Source organism: Electrophorus electricus, chromosome 11 (genome assembly GCF_013358815.1).
Source record: "Electrophorus electricus isolate fEleEle1 chromosome 11, fEleEle1.pri, whole genome shotgun sequence".
Lineage (NCBI taxonomy): Eukaryota > Metazoa > Chordata > Actinopteri > Gymnotiformes > Gymnotidae > Electrophorus > Electrophorus electricus.
Genome location: NC_049545.1, coordinates 24,589,261 through 24,613,670, shown reverse-complemented (window position 1 = coordinate 24,613,670; position 24,410 = coordinate 24,589,261). Strand labels below are relative to the sequence as shown.

The 24,410-nt window shown below is 44.1% G+C and overlaps 1 protein-coding gene across 3 annotated transcripts in view; it reads left to right on the top strand.

Annotated features, from left to right (window-relative positions):
* Positions 1-24,410, top strand: part of galntl6 (polypeptide N-acetylgalactosaminyltransferase like 6) — a 154,604-nt gene that overhangs the window by 21,722 nt on the left and 108,472 nt on the right. For all 3 annotated transcript variants that reach the window (XM_035531306.1, XM_035531305.1, XM_035531307.1), the window contains exons 3-5: positions 12,379-12,487; positions 16,087-16,225; positions 19,190-19,356. In XM_035531306.1, coding sequence (XP_035387199.1) covers positions 12,379-12,487; positions 16,087-16,225; positions 19,190-19,356 — 415 coding nt within the window. The remainder of the gene's footprint in view (positions 1-12,378; positions 12,488-16,086; positions 16,226-19,189; positions 19,357-24,410) is intronic.

Sequence of the window (24,410 nt, the reverse complement as noted above, 5' to 3'; positions counted from 1 at the left end):
CAAAACAGCTGTACACACTTCCATCTCTTATCTGAACATTAGTAGACCATTACCATTGGTCAGACATTGATGAACCTCTATTACCATTGGTCAGACAGTGATGAACCTCTGTTACTATTGGTCAGACAGTGATAAACCTCTATTACAATTGTTCAGACAGTGATAAACCTCTGTTACCATTGGTCAGACAGTGATGTACCTTGTTACCACTCTGCCAGTATGCACATCAAGGTGTAGGTTGCTAATAGCCTTGTGTTTCAAAGCTGTCTTTAGCTAACAGTATAAAAAATTCTGTGTTTTCCTTGGTAAAAGAGTGCTTTTGTTTTCTCGGAAGGTTCTAGACCACTTATGTAAGAGAACTTGGTTCCCACATTCTGGCATGATAAATTAATAGTGGACACAAAAAAACAAACAAGCAAACCTCTTGTGCATTCATCCAGACGGCTGGCGTGCGGGTTCCACGCACCCGCTGCTTTGAACTGTCGCACGTGGCTCAGGTGCCATCGTCTGGCGCGGCTACACAAACCAGGCAAGAGGAAGAGCAGTGAGTAGCTTTTCTGGTGAACAGCATCACTGCACAAACGTGGCTTTGATCAGACTTTTAATAACCTCAACACAGGAACAAAAGCTTCACACTCTCCAAATGTGACTTCCCCCTTTTGTATCACAAATTCCTCATGTTGGCACAGTTGTTAAGACTTTCTGTAGCACACGCTGTTTGTTTGTTTTCTTTTCCTGTGTTTGTTATTGAGTAGTGAAGAGACCCAGAATAATATTCTGCATGAATGATGTCCTGGGGTGTTTTAAGTGCTGAAATGAACTGCGGTGTAAATTCTAGCCTAAAGCAATCTTTTCCAATTTTCTTTCTTTTCATTGGCCGTCCTGTGATGAGAGATGTAGAGTGACAGGCAAAGTCATTACCCTGCACATGGTGTTAGCCTGGTACACACCTTACACACCTTACACACCATACACACCATACACACCTTACACACCATACACACCATACACACCTTACACACCATACACACCATACACACCTTACACACCATACACACCATATACACCTTACACACCATACACACCATACACACCTTACACACCATACACACCATACACACCTTACACACCATACACACCTTACACACCTTACACACCTTACACACCTTACACACCTTAAGATTGTATTATGGTGTATAAGGTTGTGTTATGGTGTGTAAGGTTGTGTTATGGTGTGTAAAGTGTGTATGCTGTGTAAGGTGTGTAAGGTTGTGTTATGGTGTGTAAGGTGTATAAGGTTGTGCTATGGTATGTATGGTGTGTAAGGTTGTGTTATGGTGTGTATGGTGTGTAAGGTTGTAAGGTGTTTTCTTCTCCAAACTATAAATAGACATAACGTATCTTTTATAGTGAACTTTACACAGAGTAAAACTTACTATTGAGATTTTAAACCCCCGTACAAAAATGGCTGATGGTACGTAGTGCTTTATTTATTTAATAGGAAAGAATTTTGGATTAAAAAAAAAATGAACGCAGCTTGAAACTACAGCGAAGACATTTTGAGCTGGAAGTGTCAGGGTATTGTTTATCTTGTGCTCAGAGTGGGTGGATTAGGAGGTTTGAGGGATGGTTTTGGGTGAGACAAAACCAGAGTGGTTAGGTCCTCTGGCAGCACTCAGGAGTCGGTTATCACCTAATCCACAACATGACTACATCTGATTCATTCAGCTATGAATTATCCAACATAATAACATGATGAGGAATATACAAGGTTGTACACGCACACGCGCACACACACACACACACATACACACACGCACACACACACACAAACACACACAGAGACACACACATGCGTGTGCATGCACACACAGACAGACATGTGTGTGCACGCACACACACACACACATACACACACACACTCACACACACACACACACTCACACACACACACACACACACACACACACACACACACACACAAACACACACACACACACACATCCATCCTAACCCTCCCCCCTGTATTTCCAGTTCCTCTTGATGGAGAAAAGATAGTGACTGTATCACGCTACACTTGGCGCTACACTGAAAAATAACGTATAATAACCAAATCTGATATTACTCTGGACTACTAATTTGTTTACATTTTACTTAGTAGTATAATTATTTCTAGAAAAACAAAACACATTTGCTATTTCATCAGTTCTTTTTGTATTTAAGTAGTGATTTTAAAAATTAAGAATTCTGTATGAATAAGCTGTATTCAGTCCACGAGAGCATTGCTATTGTATGAGAGCATAACAAATTCACCATCAAATAGCATTACACAAACCCATGGAGGGTTTTACCAGAATACACATAGGCCAGTGCATTCAGGATTTAACAATCAGTATTTTTCAAAGTGTTCTCCATCCCCGTGTTCCAGTGTTCCAACTGTGTGTTCCAGTTTTCCAGTGTTCCAACCCTGTGTTCCAGCCCAGTCTTCCAGTGTTCCATCCCTATGTTCCAGTGTTCCATCCCTATGTTCCAGTGTTCCAACTGTGTGTTCCAGTGTTCCATCCCTGTGTTCCAGTGTTCCAACTGTGTGTTCCAGTGTTCCATCCCTGTGTTCCAGTGTTCCAACCCTCTGTCCCAGCCCAGTCTTCCAGTGCTCTTCTATAGTATATGAACAGGTTCTACTCTGGTCATATTATTTTATATTTCACACACATTTAATTTTTTCTTCGGAGTTTAGACAGTAAGTGATTTTTTTCTGTATATACTACAGTGAATGCAGTAAGCAGGTCAGATGGCAAAACTGATGTTTTAACCAAGATTTAAAAACATCATTTTACATGGTTACATATCAATATGATTTGAACCTCATTTACATATCAGTCATGTTGTTTGTGTTTATAAGCCTGTGAATTTGATGGGGTTACAGAGAAAAACAAATTGATTTTGCTGTGTCCTTAAAACGTCTTTGCTTCCATTCTAAGGAAGGTTTTTTTTTATCCAGTTCTTCGAGGGAAGAATATTAACCCTTAACATCCCAGCAGTAAAGCCCACATAACCTGCTCCACAATGCTGTACTGCTTGTTTCTTTAATGGCTGGTACAGTGTAGATGAAGGCGTGTCGAGTGTAATCACAGATTTTCTTAGCTGAGCGTCTCTGTGTCCTGTTATCACCCTCTTTGCTGTGAGGATTTCCCAGCATGCACTTTGCCTTTGTCCTGCACGTTGTCTCATTTACTGAAGGTCCTATACATCTCAGTCAGTGGATTTGGAATCCCATTTCCCCAGACACACACACACACACACCTGATGGACCTGCAGTGTTCAGAGTGAGGTGTTTAAGTAAGGGGCATCTTAGCCTGTGTGAACTCCTGGTGGCAAATTCAGGGTTGCACAAGTTGCACAAGCCAGCTGATTGTGACTACAATCTGAAGAGTGACTACAAACTCAAGAGTGACTACAAACTCAAGGTTGAAAGTGTGATTTATGGTAATAGAAATACTTCTGATATCATTAATGTGAAGTCCAACATAACTGCTCATGCTCAATATAATCTCAGGAGTGAAGTAGTGTGTGTGTGTTGGGGGGGTGTGTGTCTGTGTCTGCATGTTTGGGGGAGGCAGTGTGTGTGTGTGTGTGTGTGTGTCTGTGTGTGTGATTTTGCGGGAGGTAGTGTGTGTGTGTGTGTGTGTGTCTGTGTGTTTGGGGGAGGCAGTGTGTGTGTGTGTGTGTGTGTGTGTGTGTGTGTGTGTGTCTGTGTGTGTGATTTTGTGGGAGGTAGTGTGTGTGTGTGTGTGTGTGTGTGTGTGTGTTTGGGGAGGCAGTGTACATGTGTGTATGTTTGTGTTGTCATGTATATACAAATACACATATTTGAAATGAAAGCAATTGTATTGTCTTTTTACTATGCAATAAAAGATTGTGTTAAAAAGATGCAGGTTAATAAATGCACTTTAATTTCCATGTAGGCACTGATGCTTCAAACAAAAGCTGCATTATTTGCAGGGAAAGGCTTAGCAAAAATAAAACCGCTGAGCGTTAAGCGCTATAGACCCTGTAATGATGAGAAATAAGTAGCAGGACTGGGGTCTCTGCATCCTGCCAAGTGAGCTGGACCAGTGAGTCATGCTCGAAACGCGACACCCTTCAGAACAGAGGGCCCTAATGACTGAGGCTGGAAACAGCACGCTGAAATCAGCCTTACAGCTGCCGTCGAACTCCACGCTCACTGGTGCTAATTAGATTTTCAGTGCTCACAGTGTGGTGCGTTTGCTTCTGATCAGACGCATTTCACGACATCAGTTAATGTTCGTTTTGTTCTTGACAGCCAGTAGCATCACCAGCATGCGAGTCGTCAAACAGGAGTGTCTCTTACGTGTGCCTTCACATAGCTGCATGGCTCTTCTGGTACCTGGTCTCCAGGTAGACAGGCAGAAGAGGTGTCCTCCACTGCCAGTCTTTAAATCTCCGGTCAGCCACCAGCACAGAGACACAAATTACGTGTGTGATTATGCCCAGAACTCTGCGTTTACACCTACCTATCGAGCTAAGTAATAATGCTAATGCTAATGCTAGCTAGCTGCGCTGACTTGAAGTGATAATAACAGTGGGACCTGATAGTGCCAAATGTTTCCTTAATGAGGACGCATACTAGACTAGAGGGTTTTACCGCTGACAGTACACTGAATGAGCACTCTGTCGCCATGGAAATATTCCCAGTGTCATAGCAACCTTAACTGGTGATGGAAGTCACCTTTGATTTACCTGTGCGAGCTGATACAAGGGGCTTGGTGTGTGTGGGTTCTAACTATGGGACCACCTTGTCCTCCAGAAGAAACACAGACCCCTTGGCCCAGAGTGACACTTCATGAGAGTTTGACGGTGATAACACTGACAAGACAGGACACGGTCAGGGGGATAGTGTTGGTGTTTACAGAACACGGTCAGGGGGATAGTGTTGGTGTTTACAGGACACGGTCAGGGGGATAGTGTTGGTGTTTACAGGACACGGTCAGGGGGATAGTGTTGGTGTTTACAGGACACGGTCAGGAGATTAGCGCACGCACACACACACACACACACCAGCTCTCTGATTACCACCTCTCTGCTCACGGCTTCTTTCGAGTAGCTGAGGGAAACATTTAAGTCACTTTGTTTTCCATTATTTGTTTGTGGCTTTCAAACACATGAGACTAAAACAACAGATGTTTGAATACACAATAACCACTATAATCATCGTTACTTTCTGTCCTTTGGTTGAATGAATCCTTTTGCTTCATCCCGGCCTGCACCAGAGAGAAGCCCATCAAGACAGCACAACGCGTGCTGGTCTGTGCTAGATCAGACGCTAGGCTGAGGCCAGCTCATCAAGATGGCTGTACTGCTAGTAGCCAGAGCTGTGGATGTCCATGTTACGAAACACACCATGATGTGCAGATGGCAATCTCATTAGGAAAGCAGTCATGCTTGGATAATGGATGCATCCTGCAGTCCTGATAACGGCCTGGTGCTGGCAGGTTCTGGAAACTGAGGCCAGCTGTGTGTTTCCTTTTCTATCATTAAGATAATTCTTTATAATTCTTTAATATAATTCTTAGAGTTCTTTCCCCAGTAAATTCCCAATTTAGTTAATGGCATTTCAGCTCAGTTAGGCTGTCTTAGACTCTTGGCCAGTTACCCTGTCCTGGACTCTTGGACAGTTACCCTGTCCTGGACTCTTGGACAGTTACCCTGTCCTGGACTCATAATTCCCAATAATAGGACAAAAGCTCACATGGTTGCACCTATTTTTTCTTGACAGATGAACATATCGGTGATCAGTGTGCAGACCTTTAAACCAGCTGTCTGCTGTTTACAGATTAACGGATTTTCTTGATTTACTTCTGGTGCTCTCCTGTACTGGAGACCCTGACTGTGATGGATGCTGTGTCAGACTATCATACCTACATTAGCCTCAGTGGGCCCGGTACTGCTCTGTTAACCAAGCCCAGTGGGCCCGGTACTGCTCTGTTGATCAAACCCAGTGAGTGTGGTACTGCTCTTTTGATCAAACCCTGTGGGCCCGGTACTGCTCTCATGATCAATCCCAGTGTGCCCGGTACTGCTCTATTGATCAAACCCAGTGGGTGTGGTACTGCTCTGTTTACCAAACCCAGTGGGTGTGGTACTATTCTGTTTACCAAACCCAGTGGGCCCGGTACTGCTCTGCTGCTCCTGGCGCTAGGAAGCCTTCAGCTGATGGACGTGCTTCCATTTTAATTCTGGTCAGTAAAAGAAGCTGTAGAAACATCACCTCTAAACGATATAATTAGACAGCAACTCTGGCAGGAGCACGAAACAGCTGCTCGCTTATCTGTGCAGGAAAGAGATGAAAGGGAGGAGGGTAAAGCCAGAGGCATTGTGTAAAATGTGTGGATTAAATGTGGGAATGAATGATTATTCGCAAATGTGGTCCTAGCAGGGTAACGCGGCACCAAATTGCTTCTTTTGCAGATAAGAGCTTTAAGGCAAAGCAGCGTCTGCAGTCAGGCAGTGTGCTTTAATACACGCATCACAAAACTCCGACTCAAAGACAGGTGCACACTGCACACGACACAGATCTCTTCTATTCAAGCAGACTCTGCCCTGGGAGCTCGTGCCACTCTGAAGCGCGTCACACAGTGCCAGCAGTGGAAGACGGTTGCAGCCTGCTTACAATATTCCGATGTACTCTAGGAGCCTGTGAAGATGCTCTGAATCCAAAAATTAAAAACGGTGTAGCTGCCCACATCATTTCAGCATCGTAGCAACCGAAGGCTTTTAGCTAACAACTATGCCACAGTAACTAGCAACTATTTTAGAGAAACTAACAACTGTGTTGTGGTCATGTTCTCAGAACATCAGCTTGGAAGATAGTTCTCCATGTTCACACTCACCATCCACATTGTTAGCATCATTGGTTGATTAGAAACCCTCTCTAGGTGTACTGTCATGCAGCCCATGCCCTAACGAGCACGCTGTGTGTCATCTCAGCATGAGTCGTGAGTTCCTGACCACGGCACCGCTGTCGGATGGATGTTTTTGGATGGCAGACCACTCGTAACCCGTCAGTGACATTGACAAATGTAAAGACTCCAGTGGAACTGCCGTACCTCCGTCAGGATGGTGCTGTGGCTGTGTTGCGAGTGCTCCACCACCCAAAAATAATATCCGCTCAGCTCTGCTCCTGTAATCAGAAAACCGAACTGTGATTAATGGGCTAGAGATGCTGGGAAGTCATACAAGGCAACAGGCTACAGTGTGTAATTGTACAGCGTTTTAAAAGTAGCTAAAAGATAAATGTACCTACCAAAACAGCCAGTGTGTACATGAATAAGGTTTTTCTAATAAAGTGGCTTGTGAGTGTGTGCTATCTATAATAACAGCGCTCAAGCCCAGTCTCTGAGGGCATAGTTACCGTATCACTGCAGCAGCACAGCTAAAGGGGACCACATCAGCCTGATCATATCTGGCAATATCCATGAAAATAGAGAAGGTGTTGGTTGATATTCTGTGCAGTTGCCAGTTAACTGGAGTTAATCTGTGTGAAGGTTTGAGTAGGATAAGATGTGTCTGTCTCAGTGTGAGATGGATCAGTACTGGCTTCCTGGTGTTTGATGTTGTTCAGTAGGTTAATTCAGTAGGATTGTTCAGTAGGGTCATTTGGTAGAATTTTTCAGTAGGTTTGGTCAGTAGCGTCGTTCAGTAGGATTGTTCAGTAATGTCATTCAGTAGGTTCGTTCAATAGGATTGTTCTGTAGGTTCGTTCAGTAGGTTCGTTCAGTAGGATTGTTCAGTAGGGTCATTCAGTAGGATTGTTCAGTAGGGTCATTCAGTAGGATTGTTCAGTAGGGTCGTTCAGCAGGTTCGTACAGTAGGATTGTTCAATAGGGTCAATCAGCAGGTTCGTTCAGTAGGATTGTTCAATAGGATTGTTTAGTAGGTTTGTTCAGTAAGGTCGTTCAGTAGCGTCTACACACATTCTGATGAACAGTGGAAGTATTTCTGGCTGAATTAGAAGCGGACGCATAAAACGCCGGTACATGGTGTGATGAGCAGCAGAGGTACAGAACACACACACACACATGCACACAAACACCACAACAGAGGATGCCTTACCTACAGCAAACAAATATCTCCACTGGGAGGTTTTCTATAAAAGCATGAGAATGTGTGTGTGTGTGTGTGTGTGTGTGTGTGTGTGTGTGTGTGTGTGTGTATGCGTAGGTGTGCATGTGGGCGTAAGTTGCATGTTTGTGTGTGTATGTTTTTCTCCTCTCTGCAAGGGTACAGTTTAACTAAAATTGTTGGCAAGGATGCACTTACGCTCTGTAACCCTACCCCACCTGGGCAGTATGTTTGGCACTGAAGGAGGAGTGGATGTTTCTCCTAATGACGCATTGCTCGACACCCTGAACCTCGTTTGGTGTTTAATCACACAGCGGTCCAGTGTTGTGAATATTTACTCATTTATGTGCCAAAATAGGGGCTTATTTTAATACAGTTAATATAAATACAGTCATTAGAGAAACTCCTACGGTGGATCTATGTGAAGCGCTTTGACCTACCAGTGTGTATGGAAAACGCAGTATAAATAAACTTCTTTCCCTGTCTTTTCTCTGTATGTAGAAGATTCCAGGACGTAGCTGCAGTGTGCTGTAGTGAAAGATGAAGAGGTAGTCACGTTTGCAGTGAAGTGCACATGGTTTTCAGGGAAAGGGGATGTTTCCAACAGAGGACCTTTATCAGCTGTTCAAGCAAGTCCTAGAACTTCAGAAGCACTTTGCTTGCACAGCTGATGAAGGCCCTCTGTCCAGTACATCCTGTTTCTCTGGAACCCTCATGTTCTCAGGAAAAACCTACTTCACTGCAATTTTGACTCTCTCTCTCTCTCTCTCTCTCTCTCTCTCTCTCTCTCTCTCTCTCTCTCTCTATTTTATTAACTATCCTTTGCATGGATGTAAACTAAAGCATTGTGACATTGTGCTAGCAGAGAGCACCTTACGTTTCCACCGGTCTCTCTAATTAAGCAGGATATTGCACAGACTGCCACCCCACGGCTGTCTGGACAGAGACTGTAATCGTTAAATGTACTGGAATCGGTGTGGGAGAAGGAAGATTGTTCCACTTCCAAAAAATACCTAATGTGCCGAGAGAGAGAGCGAGAGAGCTGGAGAAAGAATAAAAGATGTGTATAGAGAGAGGGAGGGAGGGGGAGAGACAAACAGAGGGAGAGGGAGAGAGATGCTCAGGCAAAGATGAATGGTTTTTTTACATTCATTAACGCTCAGCCCTTGAATCTGTGAAGTCTTCTTGCCTCTTTGGCCTGTGTTGTGAGACTCTAAATGTACATTTTAAATTCGCAGACAACAGGCAGCCCAACCCCTGGGGAGGGGGTAGCGTTCAAAAAGATAACAGAAGTGTTTTTGTGCCGTTAAGCTGAGAGGGTTCTCGCTTTGCTGGGTTCTGTATTTTGTTGATGTGTTTGTTTTGGCATGTGCATAGAGAACACAGTCATTAGCATAAAGCCACTGCTTGCTAAAAGAGAAATCCAGAAATAACTCCACCTGTTAATTTTCCTGGTTTTGTGCATGTGAATAGAGGTGTGGGGTGCTGTGTGGACAAGAAAAAAAATCTCTGGAAAATAGATGTTGGTTGTCTCCTTGCATTGTTCCAGTATAATAAAAGAATTCTAAAGAAGTTTGGGTTTGGAATTGCATTGTCCGTCAGCCTCAAGCTGACCAGTATTGTGCACTTCATACAACAGAAAAGAAAACTGAAGCAACTTGGATTCCTGGTCCCTGGTTCCTCTACGTCCTCAGATGCCTGTTAAATTGTTTTATTTTTTTTCTTGCTCTTGAAGACAAACAGTGCGAGTGTTTGATCGCGGCACAGTCTAGAGCTGCAAACCTCAGAGGCAGAGCTACCCAGATGAAGACTGAGCATGCTCGCGGATGAGCCCCACACGCAGGGTCCGGAAGAGAAGAACAGCATTCAGAGGCTCGCCGGTGTCCTTGAGATTTCAGGAAGCTTAAGTGTGCATTTCCTTAAAAGACCCTTAGACAAACTGTAAGAGTCTTTAGTCAGAACCGCCATTGTGTTATCCTGGAATTACGAGCACACAACACAACAGTATATGTGGCAAACTATAATACCCCTTAGACTCGACCTGCAGGACTGAGCTGCTTTGCAGTGTCTCGTTGAGCTGTGCTCAGCTGTCTGAGTGCGTTGTGGGGCTCTGAGTCTACACTGGGCCAGCATAGAGAAATTCAGCACGCGTACTTACCCACAGCGGCCTGGACGTCAGGTAATGAAATATTTCCAGCTGCTGTTGACCTTGTGTGACCTCGCCTTTATGAGACACGCATGTGCAGAGCGCCCGCTCCTGTGTGAGGCCAAACCCTGACCGTGTCCACACACACACACCCCCAGTGTGGCAGCGGGGGAGAAATTAGCAACTGTAATAAATAAATAAAGTAGCTGGCCAAAATTTTCTCTCGAAGAATGGATTCACCTTTCAACGCAGGCAATTATGTTGTGTCGAGCTCTGGAGATATGCAGATTGGGCCACATGCAGTCTCCGGAGGAGCGCCTGCCATTACTGCAATGATGTCGTCTCAGCTCCACCCACACTGCACCACTCAGACTCCGCCCACCTGCTCTGCAGGTTCGGGGGCTGTTAAAAGTTGGTATGAGGAATGTTGCCTTTTCATTTAAATGTGAATGTTTTTCGAGCTTCTAGGACAGTTTTATTAGGACACAATTTTTAAAAGGTTTCCTGGCATGAACGAATCTGTGGCTATTGTTGTTGTTGTTGTTGTTGTTGATGTTGTTGTTAACTGTAAACACAATTGCTAACTTTCCCAGTTTCACAGTTCCTCAGAACCTCCTGTCTTTACTAATCCGCTCCAGGATTTGCAGAAGACCCTCTAAAATCACGCTGGTGTTTTCTTGCTCTTCTTGTGGTTTAATCTACTCATTAACAAAACCTTTTTCGTTCTGATGCTCTTTAACTATAGGCTGTTTTCTTCGTGTGGTTGCTGGGCAACCATTATGGCCATTATGTAATAAGCTAACGGGTTACTTTGAGCATCACTGATTACACTCAGATCTTTAACAAGAATCTCCACGCTCGCTCTGTGATGTCATTCTTCTTGCTCGTGGTATATGTCAACGCTGAGAGCTGAGTCTGAATGGAAAGAAACACATGTTTAGCAGAACCAATGTCTTCCTGTCACAACATTAACACAAAGAAACTGGACAAGCAAATTGTGGATCAGATTGTAGCTCTTTGACTCTTCGGTGCGCAGCTGTTCTGGTTCCTTTCATCGCACAAATAGGTGAGGTGTCAGAACAGGTGAGGGGTGTGATGCGCCTCTCAGACGTCTGGCGGACGCCCCATTTTCCCGGGAGCCTGAGTACAGCTATAACCGGTCCTTTTAGTCGTCTGCTGTAATGCAAACAGCATCAGCAATAGCAAATAAATAAATAAATGCAAATTTTAAAAAAGAAACATGGAAGAGAAATTAGCTGGCAGCAAGTCTCCAAATGCAAGTACACAAAATCTTTAAAAGACATCAAACACGCAGAAGAGGCACGTAGCATGTGCATGCGATTACTGGAGAGATTACACACTCCTCTTGACATGAGAAAATACACACGCATATGCACATTGATCAGATAGAAAAGACATTTATGCTTTATGCTCAGAGCCATAAGATATGTGATAAAATATTGTGCTTTTAAAATATTTGCTAGAAATGTCTTGACAAAGATGCTTTAACAAAGACGCATATCTGTGTGAGATCTTCTTCAGATCTCACAATCATTGTTTCAGGTACATTTACACTTTCAGTCACACCCTTTGTTGATTTTCTTCAAATATTTCAGACTTCCAGCAATAACACTTTCAAACCTGAATGTAACCTTTGTCATCTCTCTTGAAATGCATTATAGTTCTCGGCAAGATTCCCCAAATACTGTTTCACTTTGCTAAATGTCTGTTAAAATGTTGCATTTTGAATTCATTGCTGAAATGTACAGTGTCTTCAAACGAAAGCATGATGAAGGATCTCTCTTGATGTGTCTGTACTGTGTGTATACTGTGTCTGCATTGTGTCTGTACTGTCTGTACTGTGTGTATACTTTGTCTGAACTGTGTCTGTACTGTGTGTATACTGTGTCTGTGCCGTGTCTGCACTGTGTCTGTTCTGTGTCTGTACTATGCTTGTACCATATCTGTACTGTGTCTGTACTCTGTACTGTGTCTGCTCTATGTCTGTACTGTGTCTGTAATGTGTCTGTACTGTCTGCTCTGTGTCTGTACTGTGTCTGTACCATGTCTGTACTGTGTCTGTCCCTCAGGGGTTCCAGCTTGGCCTGGGCGACGGGCACGTCTACAGCTGGACGGATGGTTTGAGAAGGAGAGACTGGCATGATAACGACAGCATCAGACGAGATGAGCTGCGTACCGGTATGTCCCCACACACAGGAGCTGGCATGCTCTCACCTGGAGGTGCTTCTCTCTCTCTACTTCCTGACACCCTGGTGCTTTCTCCCTGGGTGCTGAAAACGTGAGTTGCCACAGCGTGAAAACACTGGTGAGATTACTGTAGCTCACTGGCTTTCTTCTGCACGCAGGCTGTTAGTTTGGGTTCTGTGCCAGACTTTAAGTGTGGATTTAGCCCTCAGGCAATATTATTGATCCAGTTTACTACACACTGAATGATATTAGCAGTCATCTCTTTAGCATTAAATGATGGTCCCCTGGTTATAGTTCTGGGATAATTGACTGTTAATTGATCATTAGATAATTTAATAATTTTTTAGAAACACTAAATTGACTTTCTCCTCTTTCTCTTTTGTTAAAAGATTGTTAGGTGCTTTAGCGTCTTATTAAAATCTTCCCACACGGCAGGAAGAAAAACTTTGCCAAGTTCAGTTTATGACATTTTTCACGATTAGATCGCATGCCTTACCCCTCGCTGATGACACACCAGTGTTGCTCACAAAAAACGGGGAATTACTGGCAACCTTTACCCAGGCCCAATGCCTCGTTTCTGAACGTCTACTCAGTCTCTGTTTTAGCCGTTTCTGTCAGAGATTAAATAAAAAGTAGAAAACACACTGTCTTACACTCCTGTTTCAGGAAGGACACATCAAAATGAAATATTCCTTTTCCCTTCTGGTCTGCGGTTTGAAGAACAAATGATCCTATGCGACACAGAAAGCAAAACTCAATCCGAGAGGAATTCTACTGCACCAACAGGCATGATTAACCATGAGAACATCCCATAATGACCAGGAGCCGCACATCCTTTGGCGTATAATGAGGCTTAACGTCCGTGTGTTCGGTGCAGCGATTATTCGGATGAGAGGACGGACAGGTCACCTCATGACTGCGGGTGGAGTCTCGTGTCTCTGGGCACACGGCCGTGCTGGGCCAACTGTTCCGGGTCTGACCCGGCCCATCGGATCACGCGACACACTCCGCTGCCTCCCAGTGCTTTCCACACACCATCTGTTGGTAACAAATCTTACGATAGCAAGAACCGCCAAAAAAAAGCCTTGAAATTCATTTTTCATAAAAATTCCCAACTAATCTTAGATGTCGGGGCTTGAGACCAGTGAAGGTGTGATTGGCGTGAAGACCTAACAGTCCCAGCACAATTGATCAAGCGTTTGATTTCTGAACAGCAGCTAACAGCGCTACACGCGCAGGGAGCTGAAAGCTAGTTTTATTTTGCTTCTGTATCAGTAATTTGTATTTATGGCACATTGGAACATGTTTTGTTGTACGACACGATTCTGTGCCTGTGGGCTAATTCCTCACAAACACACACACCTGAAATTCCTGCTTCCTAAAGAGATAAACGACACCTCAGCAGAGACTCCCGTTAAACCGGCTCTGAGCTCGCTGTTTAGGAGTCGGTGTAGTCATCTGGAAAATATTGTTGTTACAGTTTGGCATTATTTCAGTGAAACCCCCGTTTTTTTAGTGGAAAATAAAGAGAAAGCAGGCTTGGAAGGGTGGTGTGTGGGGGTGTGAAATGCATAAATTAATGTTATGATTCAGATTTTCTCTTTATGTTTCCTTTGAGAGATCGGCTGGAGGAGTGAGAGCAAGGGTACTGTAATTATGCACATGGAGAAATGACTTTGGCCAGACTTACGTGTGGCGCACCGAGGGGAGGAGGTTATCACACACACGGGGGGTACGCATGCTAGATGTCAGAGAAAGAGCTTGTTATAGGCGCAGTGTTTTGTGAGATGAATGAATGGCACCTGCCTGTAACGTGCTGACAGAGTGCTCTCATTAGTCGAGCCGGAAGAGCCTTCCGCGTGAAACGTGATCATACCGTTTCAAAAACTTCTCATCTCTCTCCTCTGTTTCTCAGTTCTCCCTCTTCTCGTGTGAAAGGACAGATGTGGAGAGGGAGGCTCTTCTGCACTAATGCAAAGTCGCGCTGCATTTTCAACTCTGATTAAGTGAAGCACTTGTTTTGATTTTTTCGTGGTTTGTTTTGAAAACTTTCCATTTTTCTCCACATCAAAGGGGAAGTCCCGCACTGTGACGTTTGTTTTTGAGTCGGTGTGATTTTCGTACATCACACAAAAGATCTGTCAAAATGAATTAATTGGGTGGGTGTGATGATGGTTTGTTTTGAAATCAGTCTCCCATGAGACGATTTCTCAGAGGATTTAGAAATACACAGAATGAACACAGCTCTAGCCCCAGCACAGAATCATCAGGTGTGTATATCAATTCAATAAACAATTTTAATACACTGCACACATCTCATGCATGACTAGCTTTGTCAATTTTGTCAATTTGTTTAAACTTTTCAAAGTTTAAACTTTTTCAATAAAAAATTTCTACCCTTTTGGCATTAGGTATCAGGAAAGATTATTTTCCAGTGTTAATAAGGCATTTTCACTGTGACTAGTGACACTGGAGCTAATTCAAGACAGCTCAGGGGCCTACAGAGACTGGAGAGTGGTGTAGGTGTGCACTGTCTCACTGGAGAGTGGTGTAGATGTGCACTGTCTCACTGGAGAGAGGTGTAGATGTGCACTGTCTCACTGGAGAGAGGTGTAGGTGTGCACTGTCTCACTGGAGAGTGGTGTAGATGTGCACTGTCTCACTGGAGAGTGGTGTAGATGTGCACTGTCTCACTGGAGAGTGGTGTAGGTGTGCACTGTCTCACTGGAGAGTGGTGTAGCTGTGCACTGTCACTGGAGAGAGGTGTAGGTGTGCACTGTCTCACTGGAGAGTGGTGTAGGTGTGCACTGTCTCACTGGAGAGTGGTGTAGGTGTGCACTGTCTCACTGGAGAGTGGTGTAGATGTGCACTGTCTCACTGGAGAGAGGTGTAGGTGTGCACCCTCTCACTGGAGAGTGGTGTAGGTGTGCACTGTCTCACTGGAGAGTGGTGTAGATGTGCACTCTCTCACTGGAGAGTGGTGTAGATGTGCACTCTCTCACTGAAGAGTGGTGTAGGTGTGCACTCTCTCACTGGAGAGTGGTGTAGGTGTGCACTGTCTCACTGGAGAGTGGTGTAGGTGTGCACTGTCTCACTGGAGAGTGGTGTAGCTGTGCACTGTCACTGGAGAGAGGTGTAGGTGTGCACTGGAACTAGCGTATTGATTCTGAAATGCCTCATTTTGTTCAGTGCAGTCCAAGCACAGTACACAGTTAGATGATCTGAGTAGGTGTCCTGCACCCCTTACGTACGCCAGCCAGCACTGAGAAGACGTTGGTAATGGACATCTGTGTTTTCTACGAGTCCTTCTGATCTGTCTTCGTTAATGCAAGTGTAACTGATATCTGATCTGTCATTACAGTAGAACAACAGAGGACAAGCATCACTGTGAATTAAGTGATTTACATTTAACACACATACATATACAGTAACGTATACAAACACAAGACCAGAATGATGACATTTGTCGAAGCTGCCCTGGACACATGCGCACACACACACACACACACACACACACACACACACACACACACACACACAAACACACACACACCTGTGACTCATGCTGTGCGTGTGTGTGTGTGTTATAGGTAAAGGAGAACAGGGAAAGGCGTTCCCACTTGCCGAGGATGAGTGTGATGACTCAGTGTACAAAGAGAACGGCTTTAATATCTACGTCAGCAACAACATCGCCCTGGACCGCTCCCTTCCTGACATCAGACACCCAAAGTGAGTAGAGCTGGCCAATCAGACCCAAGCCCTGCATGACGTCACCAAGACTTTTATTATGGCAGCTCATAAAACATTCACTACTTGTGCTGGTAGACCCTGCTCTTTCCCCAGTGTAGTTATAACAAATAAATAATAATAATAATAATCAATTTTGTGTAAAACAAGCTTACAAAGTGTATTACATGATAAAGTACAAAATAAAATTGCACGAAAAAAAGAACAGGAGAAAATAATCAAATAAAACAACAATGATGAAGTGTATGAAAAAGCAATTTATAGTAAAATATTCAAGTCAAGTGATGGGTCTCATAATTTAATACAAAAATCAACCCAGCCTGCAGGTAGAGAATGAAGCCTAATTAATTAAGACTAGATGTCCGTTCTCCCTCTGCACAGTGGAGTGTCTCAGTCTGACCTCATTGGGTCTGATTTTGACCCGCTGATCTCACACCTGTATCATATCTGGTGTTATTGTTTAGTACAAGGTCTTGTCTATGTACAGATGTTCTTTATCTCTGTGGAGGTTCACCTCACACTAGTGTAGTTAGGTCAGACACAGAGACAGAACCAGAGTTAAACATACACACAACGTACCAGAATTACACATACCCACAAGTAACTATATTAATGAATACACACACAGAACTAGATATATATACACGCACAGAACCATATATACTGTATATATATTGATTACATGCTGTGTTTCGGTCTTTCAGAGTCTTTTTGTAAAAGTCCTGTTAAAATAGGGATGTTTCCATTTGTTCATTCTACATTTAAAGGGAATTAGTGTCTATGCAGTGTGGACAGTGATGTCCTCAATATGCATTTGTAATAAAGAATGCAAACATGTCTTTCACAAGTAAGTCAGTTACACAGTTCAGTAGTAGGAATTTGTACTTTCTCTGAATTTGAAGTCAGTACATTCTGGAGTTTGTCTCATTATATATTACCATGTTTGCCTAGCGACATGCTCTGTCATCTTTTCTCTCTAATTAACTGTCTACCCAGTACACCTTAATTGGGTCGCCAGCGTACACAATAACTGAGTTGCCATGACCCTGATTTTACCTGTTTTTCACAGTGTTGGAGTATTCCACTGCATGGTTTGCCTTGCTATGTTGTTGTTACGTGTTGCAGCTCTATACTTCTTTCCTTTTTCTCACTCCAGCCATTTTATGAGGGCAGATCTTACTAAATGACAATTTCTTTCATCAAAATAACAAGAGATTTGGAAACCCACCCATTGTTAGAACTGAACTAAAATGAGACGTTTTTGTGGCATTTTTGACTTTTTGTGGAGTTTGTTCTTCACTGTACTGTCAGTCAGAGTCAGACTGTCACAGAGAGGTGAAAGGCAGAGGTGTGCAGTCTGTCATCAGCTCGCTCCAGAGCTGGTGCCCTTGTTTCTCACGCCCTCGCTCGCTAAATGAGCTCTTTGATGGACTGAATGTTAATTGCTCTCAGAAGGTTCACCACTCTGCACCATTTGCTGCTCGTGGTAACACCTTTCCAGTCATGGATTTTCCCCTGGCAAGAACAAATCCACTTATAACTCAGCACACCTACGGGTCGAGTCGCACAGCGCGCTGGAGTTCGTTACAGCCACGTCAATAATGAAAGATCTTCCTGTCTTAGCACACGCCCACAGCTATTGACCTCTGTGGAAAGCGATGGATGAAGAAGAATGGTACGCTCGCCTTCTTTGTGCCCAGGACGGACAGGCTTCCGACCTCCTCCTGGATACACAATGCACCTTTATGGATGTGCATCGGAAAACTGCAGCAGATGGGATTCGGGCCTTTTTACTGGGGTGGGCCTGTTTTTTGGGCCCTTTTTTTTCCATCTCCCTTTGTTTGCATACAGATCTCTGTGTGGGCTCCGTAACGTGTACACACATTGGCTGATCTGGGAGCAGTCATCCCACTCTGCTTCCTGAGCTCTGGCTGTGTGTTAAAAAGCACCAACTGATCCAGAAACAGACGGGTTTGCGAAAACATCCCACTGTGTGACTCAGTAGCCCAGTGTGGAGGCTGGGGGGACCCTGTTTGACCGGAGCACGTAACCGACCGAGGGTGACACGGCTGTGGGTGTGACGTGGGAACGGCAGGAGGGAGAATATAGACGTTCTTCCAAGACAAAAATACCCTTCATGAACAAAGTATAATATTTAAGAAGTGAATCATTTTACAGGAAAAAAAATTGGCAGCGGAGGGAAATAATTTTATTTCATTATTAAATAATTTTATTTCATTAGTTACCAAAAATAACTTATCTAAAAATATCTAGAAATCAAGAGAATAATCTTACATTGCTGTGGGTAAAATATGTTACCTAAAAAGCAAAATATCTGATTTGCTAGATTCGTTTTACATTTACATTTACATTCAAGGCTTTTGGCAGATGCTCTTATCCAGACTGACAGAGACGCAGAGATGCCGTGAGCCTGTGCCAGTGCAGGACGACACCGTTTGGCCTAGTGATGTTAAAGTGCTTGCTACCTCTACTGCACCACTCTGCTTTCTTAATTTACCATCCAAATAAAACGTCTGCTTTTATTTCGTTAAGCTGCCGTCTAAATATACGGCGCTAATGAAGAGCGGAGCTGTCTTAGCACCTTTGCTGCCGTGGAGCGATAAATTATGGGCGGCTTGTCGGCTTTGTCATTGAATTAGAGCGACGCGCGCGAGCCGTAAAGTACCGCGCCGTACAGCAGTTTCAGCTTGCTGAATGTCAATTAGTGTGTGGAGTTCTGAACGCTTTAGCGGAGCAGAGGGAGGAACAGACCTCCTCAGATGATGATTTACGACAGGAGGTGCGACTGGTCCACTCCACACTGCTCCATGTGCTCCTGGTGTAGAAGGTTCTACACAGAGTCCCCATACTGGAAACAAACACCGAACCCTGTAATGGTGATAGATTGATATTTTAAAATGCCCCCCACTTCTTTGTCTTGCGCAGCTGTAAACAGAAGCTGTACCTGGAGAATCTTCCCAACACAAGCATCATCATTCCCTTCCATAATGAAGGATGGAGTTCCCTGCTGCGCACCGTCCACAGTGTGGTGAACCGCACGCCCGACTGCCTCATCGCTGAGATCATTCTTGTGGACGACCACAGTGACCGAGGTAGGACGTTGAGTTTCCCTCCATCCTGGAGCTTTGGGGTTTGCGTGTTTGTCTTTATAAGAGAGGTACGGTGGACACACTGCACAAACTCTATAGGACCATTTTTGTTGACGTCAGTCTGCATGTTGTGAAGCTTTTGAATCACTGTCTTCTTTGTTGGCTTTCTGAGGTTTTGGGTTAGGGTGGGGTTTAGGGTGGGGGTGAAGGTTAGGGTGTGGGTTAGAGTTAGGGTGGGCTTTAGGGTGGGGGTTAGCATTTGGGTTAAGGTGGGGGTTAGGGTTAGGGTGAAGGTTGGGGTTAGTGTTTGGATTTGGGTGGGGGTTAGAGTTAGGGTGGGGGTTAGGGTTAGGGTGAAGGTTAGGGTTAGGGTTTGGGTTTCAAAATGACAACTGTTCAGACAGAGATGTTGCATTTTGTGACTAATGGGATAAAATAAGTAGAGTTAGCATGCATGCATGTGATCGTGTAGGCATGTGATTTTGCGTGTGTGTGTGTGCTGTGCTGTGCGTGAGCGTGCGTGTGCGTGCGTGCATGTGTGAGCGCACGTGTGTACGTCCGTGCGTGTGTGTATGTATATATGTGTGTGTGTGGTTGTGTGTGCGTGCGTGTGTGTGTGTGTGGGTCTGACAGTAATCCCGTTACACTCCTCAGCAGAACACACACTTCACTGCCATCACTCCTTTGTCTTCCTGAAAAACCTTCATCCCGAAACACTAGCGGCTGTTTCCATGGCTGAAGTCTGACACCCAGCCCTGTAGACCGCTGATGTGCAACCATGACATGGTGTGACGAGAGAAGGTGACGCACCATGCAGAGAGCATGCTGGAACGACACACCATTTCCTGGCTCAGTCATGAAGTGGGAGGGGCTTAACCTCATCATGACATCGTGACATCCTGCATTGGTTCAGGAATTGATTTGTTTGTTCTTTAAAAAGTTGATTTGGTGACATTCGGCTCATTGAACATTACATCATGATTCCTTTGCTAAATTTGTTTTCTGTTTTCCTTGAAAATTCTGCTTCTTACAGGAAGTTAAATAGTAGCATTTGAAAGCATTAAAAATGAGGTGAGTCGTCGCTCATATGTAGCTGGCCTGTATTCATAAAAACGTGCCCAGTCCTCTCATGGTCTTGTTGGGAGAAGCACCTGTCACCTCATCACGGCTGATATATATGTCTGCGGTCTCCATACACACTGCACTGGAGGTCATCTGCTTTTGGCAGGCCTCACCTGGTACTTATCTACACGTCAGCTTTCAGGACGGCTGTCTCAGTCTATCAGTCTTCTGTGCAGAGAGAGAGGGAGAGAGAGAAACAGAAGGAGCCGTTGTTAGTGTAGTGTCGGAGAGTCTTGACTGACAGTGTGTCACTTCACAGTCCTTCATAAACAAACATACACAGACCGAGGGAATATTCAGGAGAAGGTGTGCACGTGCTTCTTCCTGCTGTCCTTAGTCCAGCATGGATGTCTGTTGTTCTTTGATGTATATTCTGCTTAATCTCTTTCAAAATATATAACACAGAAACCTCCCAATACATTATGAAGAAAATACAGACCTGCTCATGACTGTCTCTGTGCCCTGGGTACAGATCTGCTCATGACTGTCTCTGTGCCCTGGGTACAGACCTGCTCATGACTGTCTCTGTTCTGTGGGTAAAGACCTGCTCATGACTGTCTCTCAGAGTTGATGGGGATGTGGAATTTGTTGTGGCTTCGTCTCCATTTGCCATGGTGGTGGTGTGACTTTGAGGATTATATTGGTTAATGGCGCCCCAAATATTGGGCATAAAACACAGTGGGGACTGTACACAAAACACCCTGATGGGCAAGCAAGGCTTCACATGCCCGTGGTTAAACACACACTGCCGAAGTAGGTCCACGTCTCACCAGTGCATTACTGGAATAAAGAACACATTGCAGAAGGTGCGATAGGAAAAAGCACATTACAGAAAGCGCAACTAAGCTGCTATACTCAGAAAGAAACGGGAACACTTAAAGATAAAGAATGAACAAAACATAACATTGTAATGCAACAAAGGCTCATTAAGCACAGGATTGTTATTGTCACTGCTCCAGTATTCTGCTTCTTCTTTTTGCATAAACATGAGGAAAACGTCCTTAACATTAACGTCACGGCGACCTGAACAGGGAATAAAGCTCACTGTGAATAACCAGCAGCAGGGATATTTTTTAAAAATTGTCTAAAATTGTTATGCTGTGTTAATATTAAGATTGAATGCGTTGACATTTGGATGGTTGAGATGATTTAATGATGACAGAGAATCTTCATTCAACACACAGGGTGTGTGTGCTACAAAGGAATAAATATGTATTAGATACGTTTTATATATTAGGTATGTTATCATTAGTGTCTAACACAAACTTCAGCAGTTTTGGTTTTATTGAGTATTTTGTCAGTTTTGGCTCAACCTTTAAATCTTTGGTGTTTAGAAAAGCTTAATGTGAAATGTTCCTCGCATTAAACACCGAATGCAAAATGAATTCATTAGAATTTCGTTAATTCTATCCTTTTTACTGAAGTTCACTGTGTCACCCTGTAACCATGACAATATCCTGTCACAGTAAGCTCATATTATTACTGAGTTTCCTTAAATAAATAATGAGTAAATGAGTACAACAAAACAGTTGCACTTGGTGTGTTTCACAAACGCTGAAATGTTAGGTCAGAAATGATTACAAAACTGCTCACATCTACGCTAATAGATAACATTTCATTAGAACATATAATTAAAATGATTAAAGTTTAACTTCACACTGCGTTCTAATAGACTGACGTTAAATTGCCAGCATGGAAGATGATATCCATCCTGAGTCGGATATTTGAACACATGCAAGTCAACATTAATTCTTTCTACAGACTAATTGAGTATCTGTTATTACTACATGGGCTGTTTGTGAGTCGTGCAGCACTTGTAGGATAATGTGTTTGAAACAGTGCGGTGACCTGCAACTGTTTCTGGGAGAACAGATGCCCTCCAGCCAGTGGAGGTTTACAGAGCGGGCTGGTGGGCCTGACATATGGGCTCAGGGAAGCGAGCTCAGTCCCGCTGAGCGGGACGAGCGTCCTGCATTTGTTCTGTCCTTCAGGGAGCTGAATCTGGTGAATATTGGCCAGACTTACCTGGCATGTCAGATTCTGTGCCATTAATTAGGCATTAATTAGTGTGGTACGGAAAACTAGTCCTGCGTGCGCGCACACACACACACACACACACACACATGCACACACACACACATACGCACACACACACACACACACATACGCACACACGCACACACACACGCACACACACACACACACACACTCACACACATACACACACACACACACACACACACATACGCACACACACACATACGCACACACACACACACACACACACACACACACACACACACACACACACACACACGCACACACATGCACACACAGACACACACACACACACACACACATACCAAATCAACTTTTTAAAGCAAAGAAATCAATCCCTGAACCACAGCAGGATGTCATCATGATGTCACGATGATGTAATGATGAGGTTAAGCCCCTTACATTTTATGACTGAGCCAGGAAATGGTGTGTCTTTCCAGCATGCTCTCTGCATGGTGCGTCACCTTCTCTCGTCACACCATGTCATGGTTGCACATCAGCGGTCTACAGGGCTGGGTGTCAGACTTCAGCCATGGAAACAGCCGCTAGTGTTTCGGGATGAAGGTTTTTCAGGAAGACAAAGGAGTGATGGCAGTGAAGTGTGTGTTCTGCTGAGGAGTGTAACGGGATTACTGTCAGACACACACACACACACACACAAATACACATAGACACACACACAGATGCACACACAACCACACACACACACATATACATACACACACAAACACACACAGACACACAGACACACACAAATGCACACAGACACACACACACATACACACTCACACACACACACACACACACACAAATACAGACAGACACACACGCACAGCCACACACACGTACATACACACACATGCACACACACATACACACACGTACACACACACACGCGCATATACACATACACAGATATACATACACACATGCACGCACACGCATGCATGCTCACGCACAGCACACACACACAAATACACACACATATACATATACACACATACATACACGTACATACACACAGACACACACACACACAGACACACACACGCGTGCACGCACGCGCATACACACGCACATACACACACGTACATACACACAAACACACACACACACACACACACATGCAGGCCCACCTTGACAAGGAATGATTACCTTGGTGTATGTTGTGTGTATGACAGGAGCAAACCAGTCTAAACATGCTCCCTGCTGGAGCACAGAAGTGTGTCGCTGAGCCGAGCTGTACATGCGAGGCAAAGTGCTGCAGGATCGCAGCTCTGTGCTGACGCTCTTCTCAAGAGCTACAGTGTTTTGACAAATGAATTGTGACGTGCACAGCAGGCCACCGGCTGACGTACATGCCAAACCCCTTTGAGTCCTTGGCAATTAAAGACAGAATTATTACTACAATCAGCCAAACCTGTTCACAGAGCTGACACCTGGTAATGCACACTGCTTCACTCAGCTCTGCTGGAGATTACATGGGTACTTTCTTTTTTCAATACTGCAGATATTAATGTCCAGTTGGAAATTTTTAGAAATGTTTTCTTTAGCATTTGTATTTATTTTTATGATATATAACTTTTGAAGGTTACTTTTAAATTACTTGTAAGATAAATGAATAGCAGACACTGCTGTGAATCCCTGCTCAGTCCTGTGTGTTGCTCAGTTTTGTGTGCTGCTCAGTTCCGTATGCTCTTTGGTTCCATGTGCTGCTCGGTTCCGTGTCCTGTTTGGTCTCGTGTGCTGCTCGGTTCCGTGTGCTGCTCGGTTCCGTGTGCAGTGGTAAAATCTAAAGCAATATATGAGTTGGTGCTAAAAAAAAAATGTGTTATCTAATAGCTTGGGCTTCTGAGGGGTAACGAATGTGGCATAAA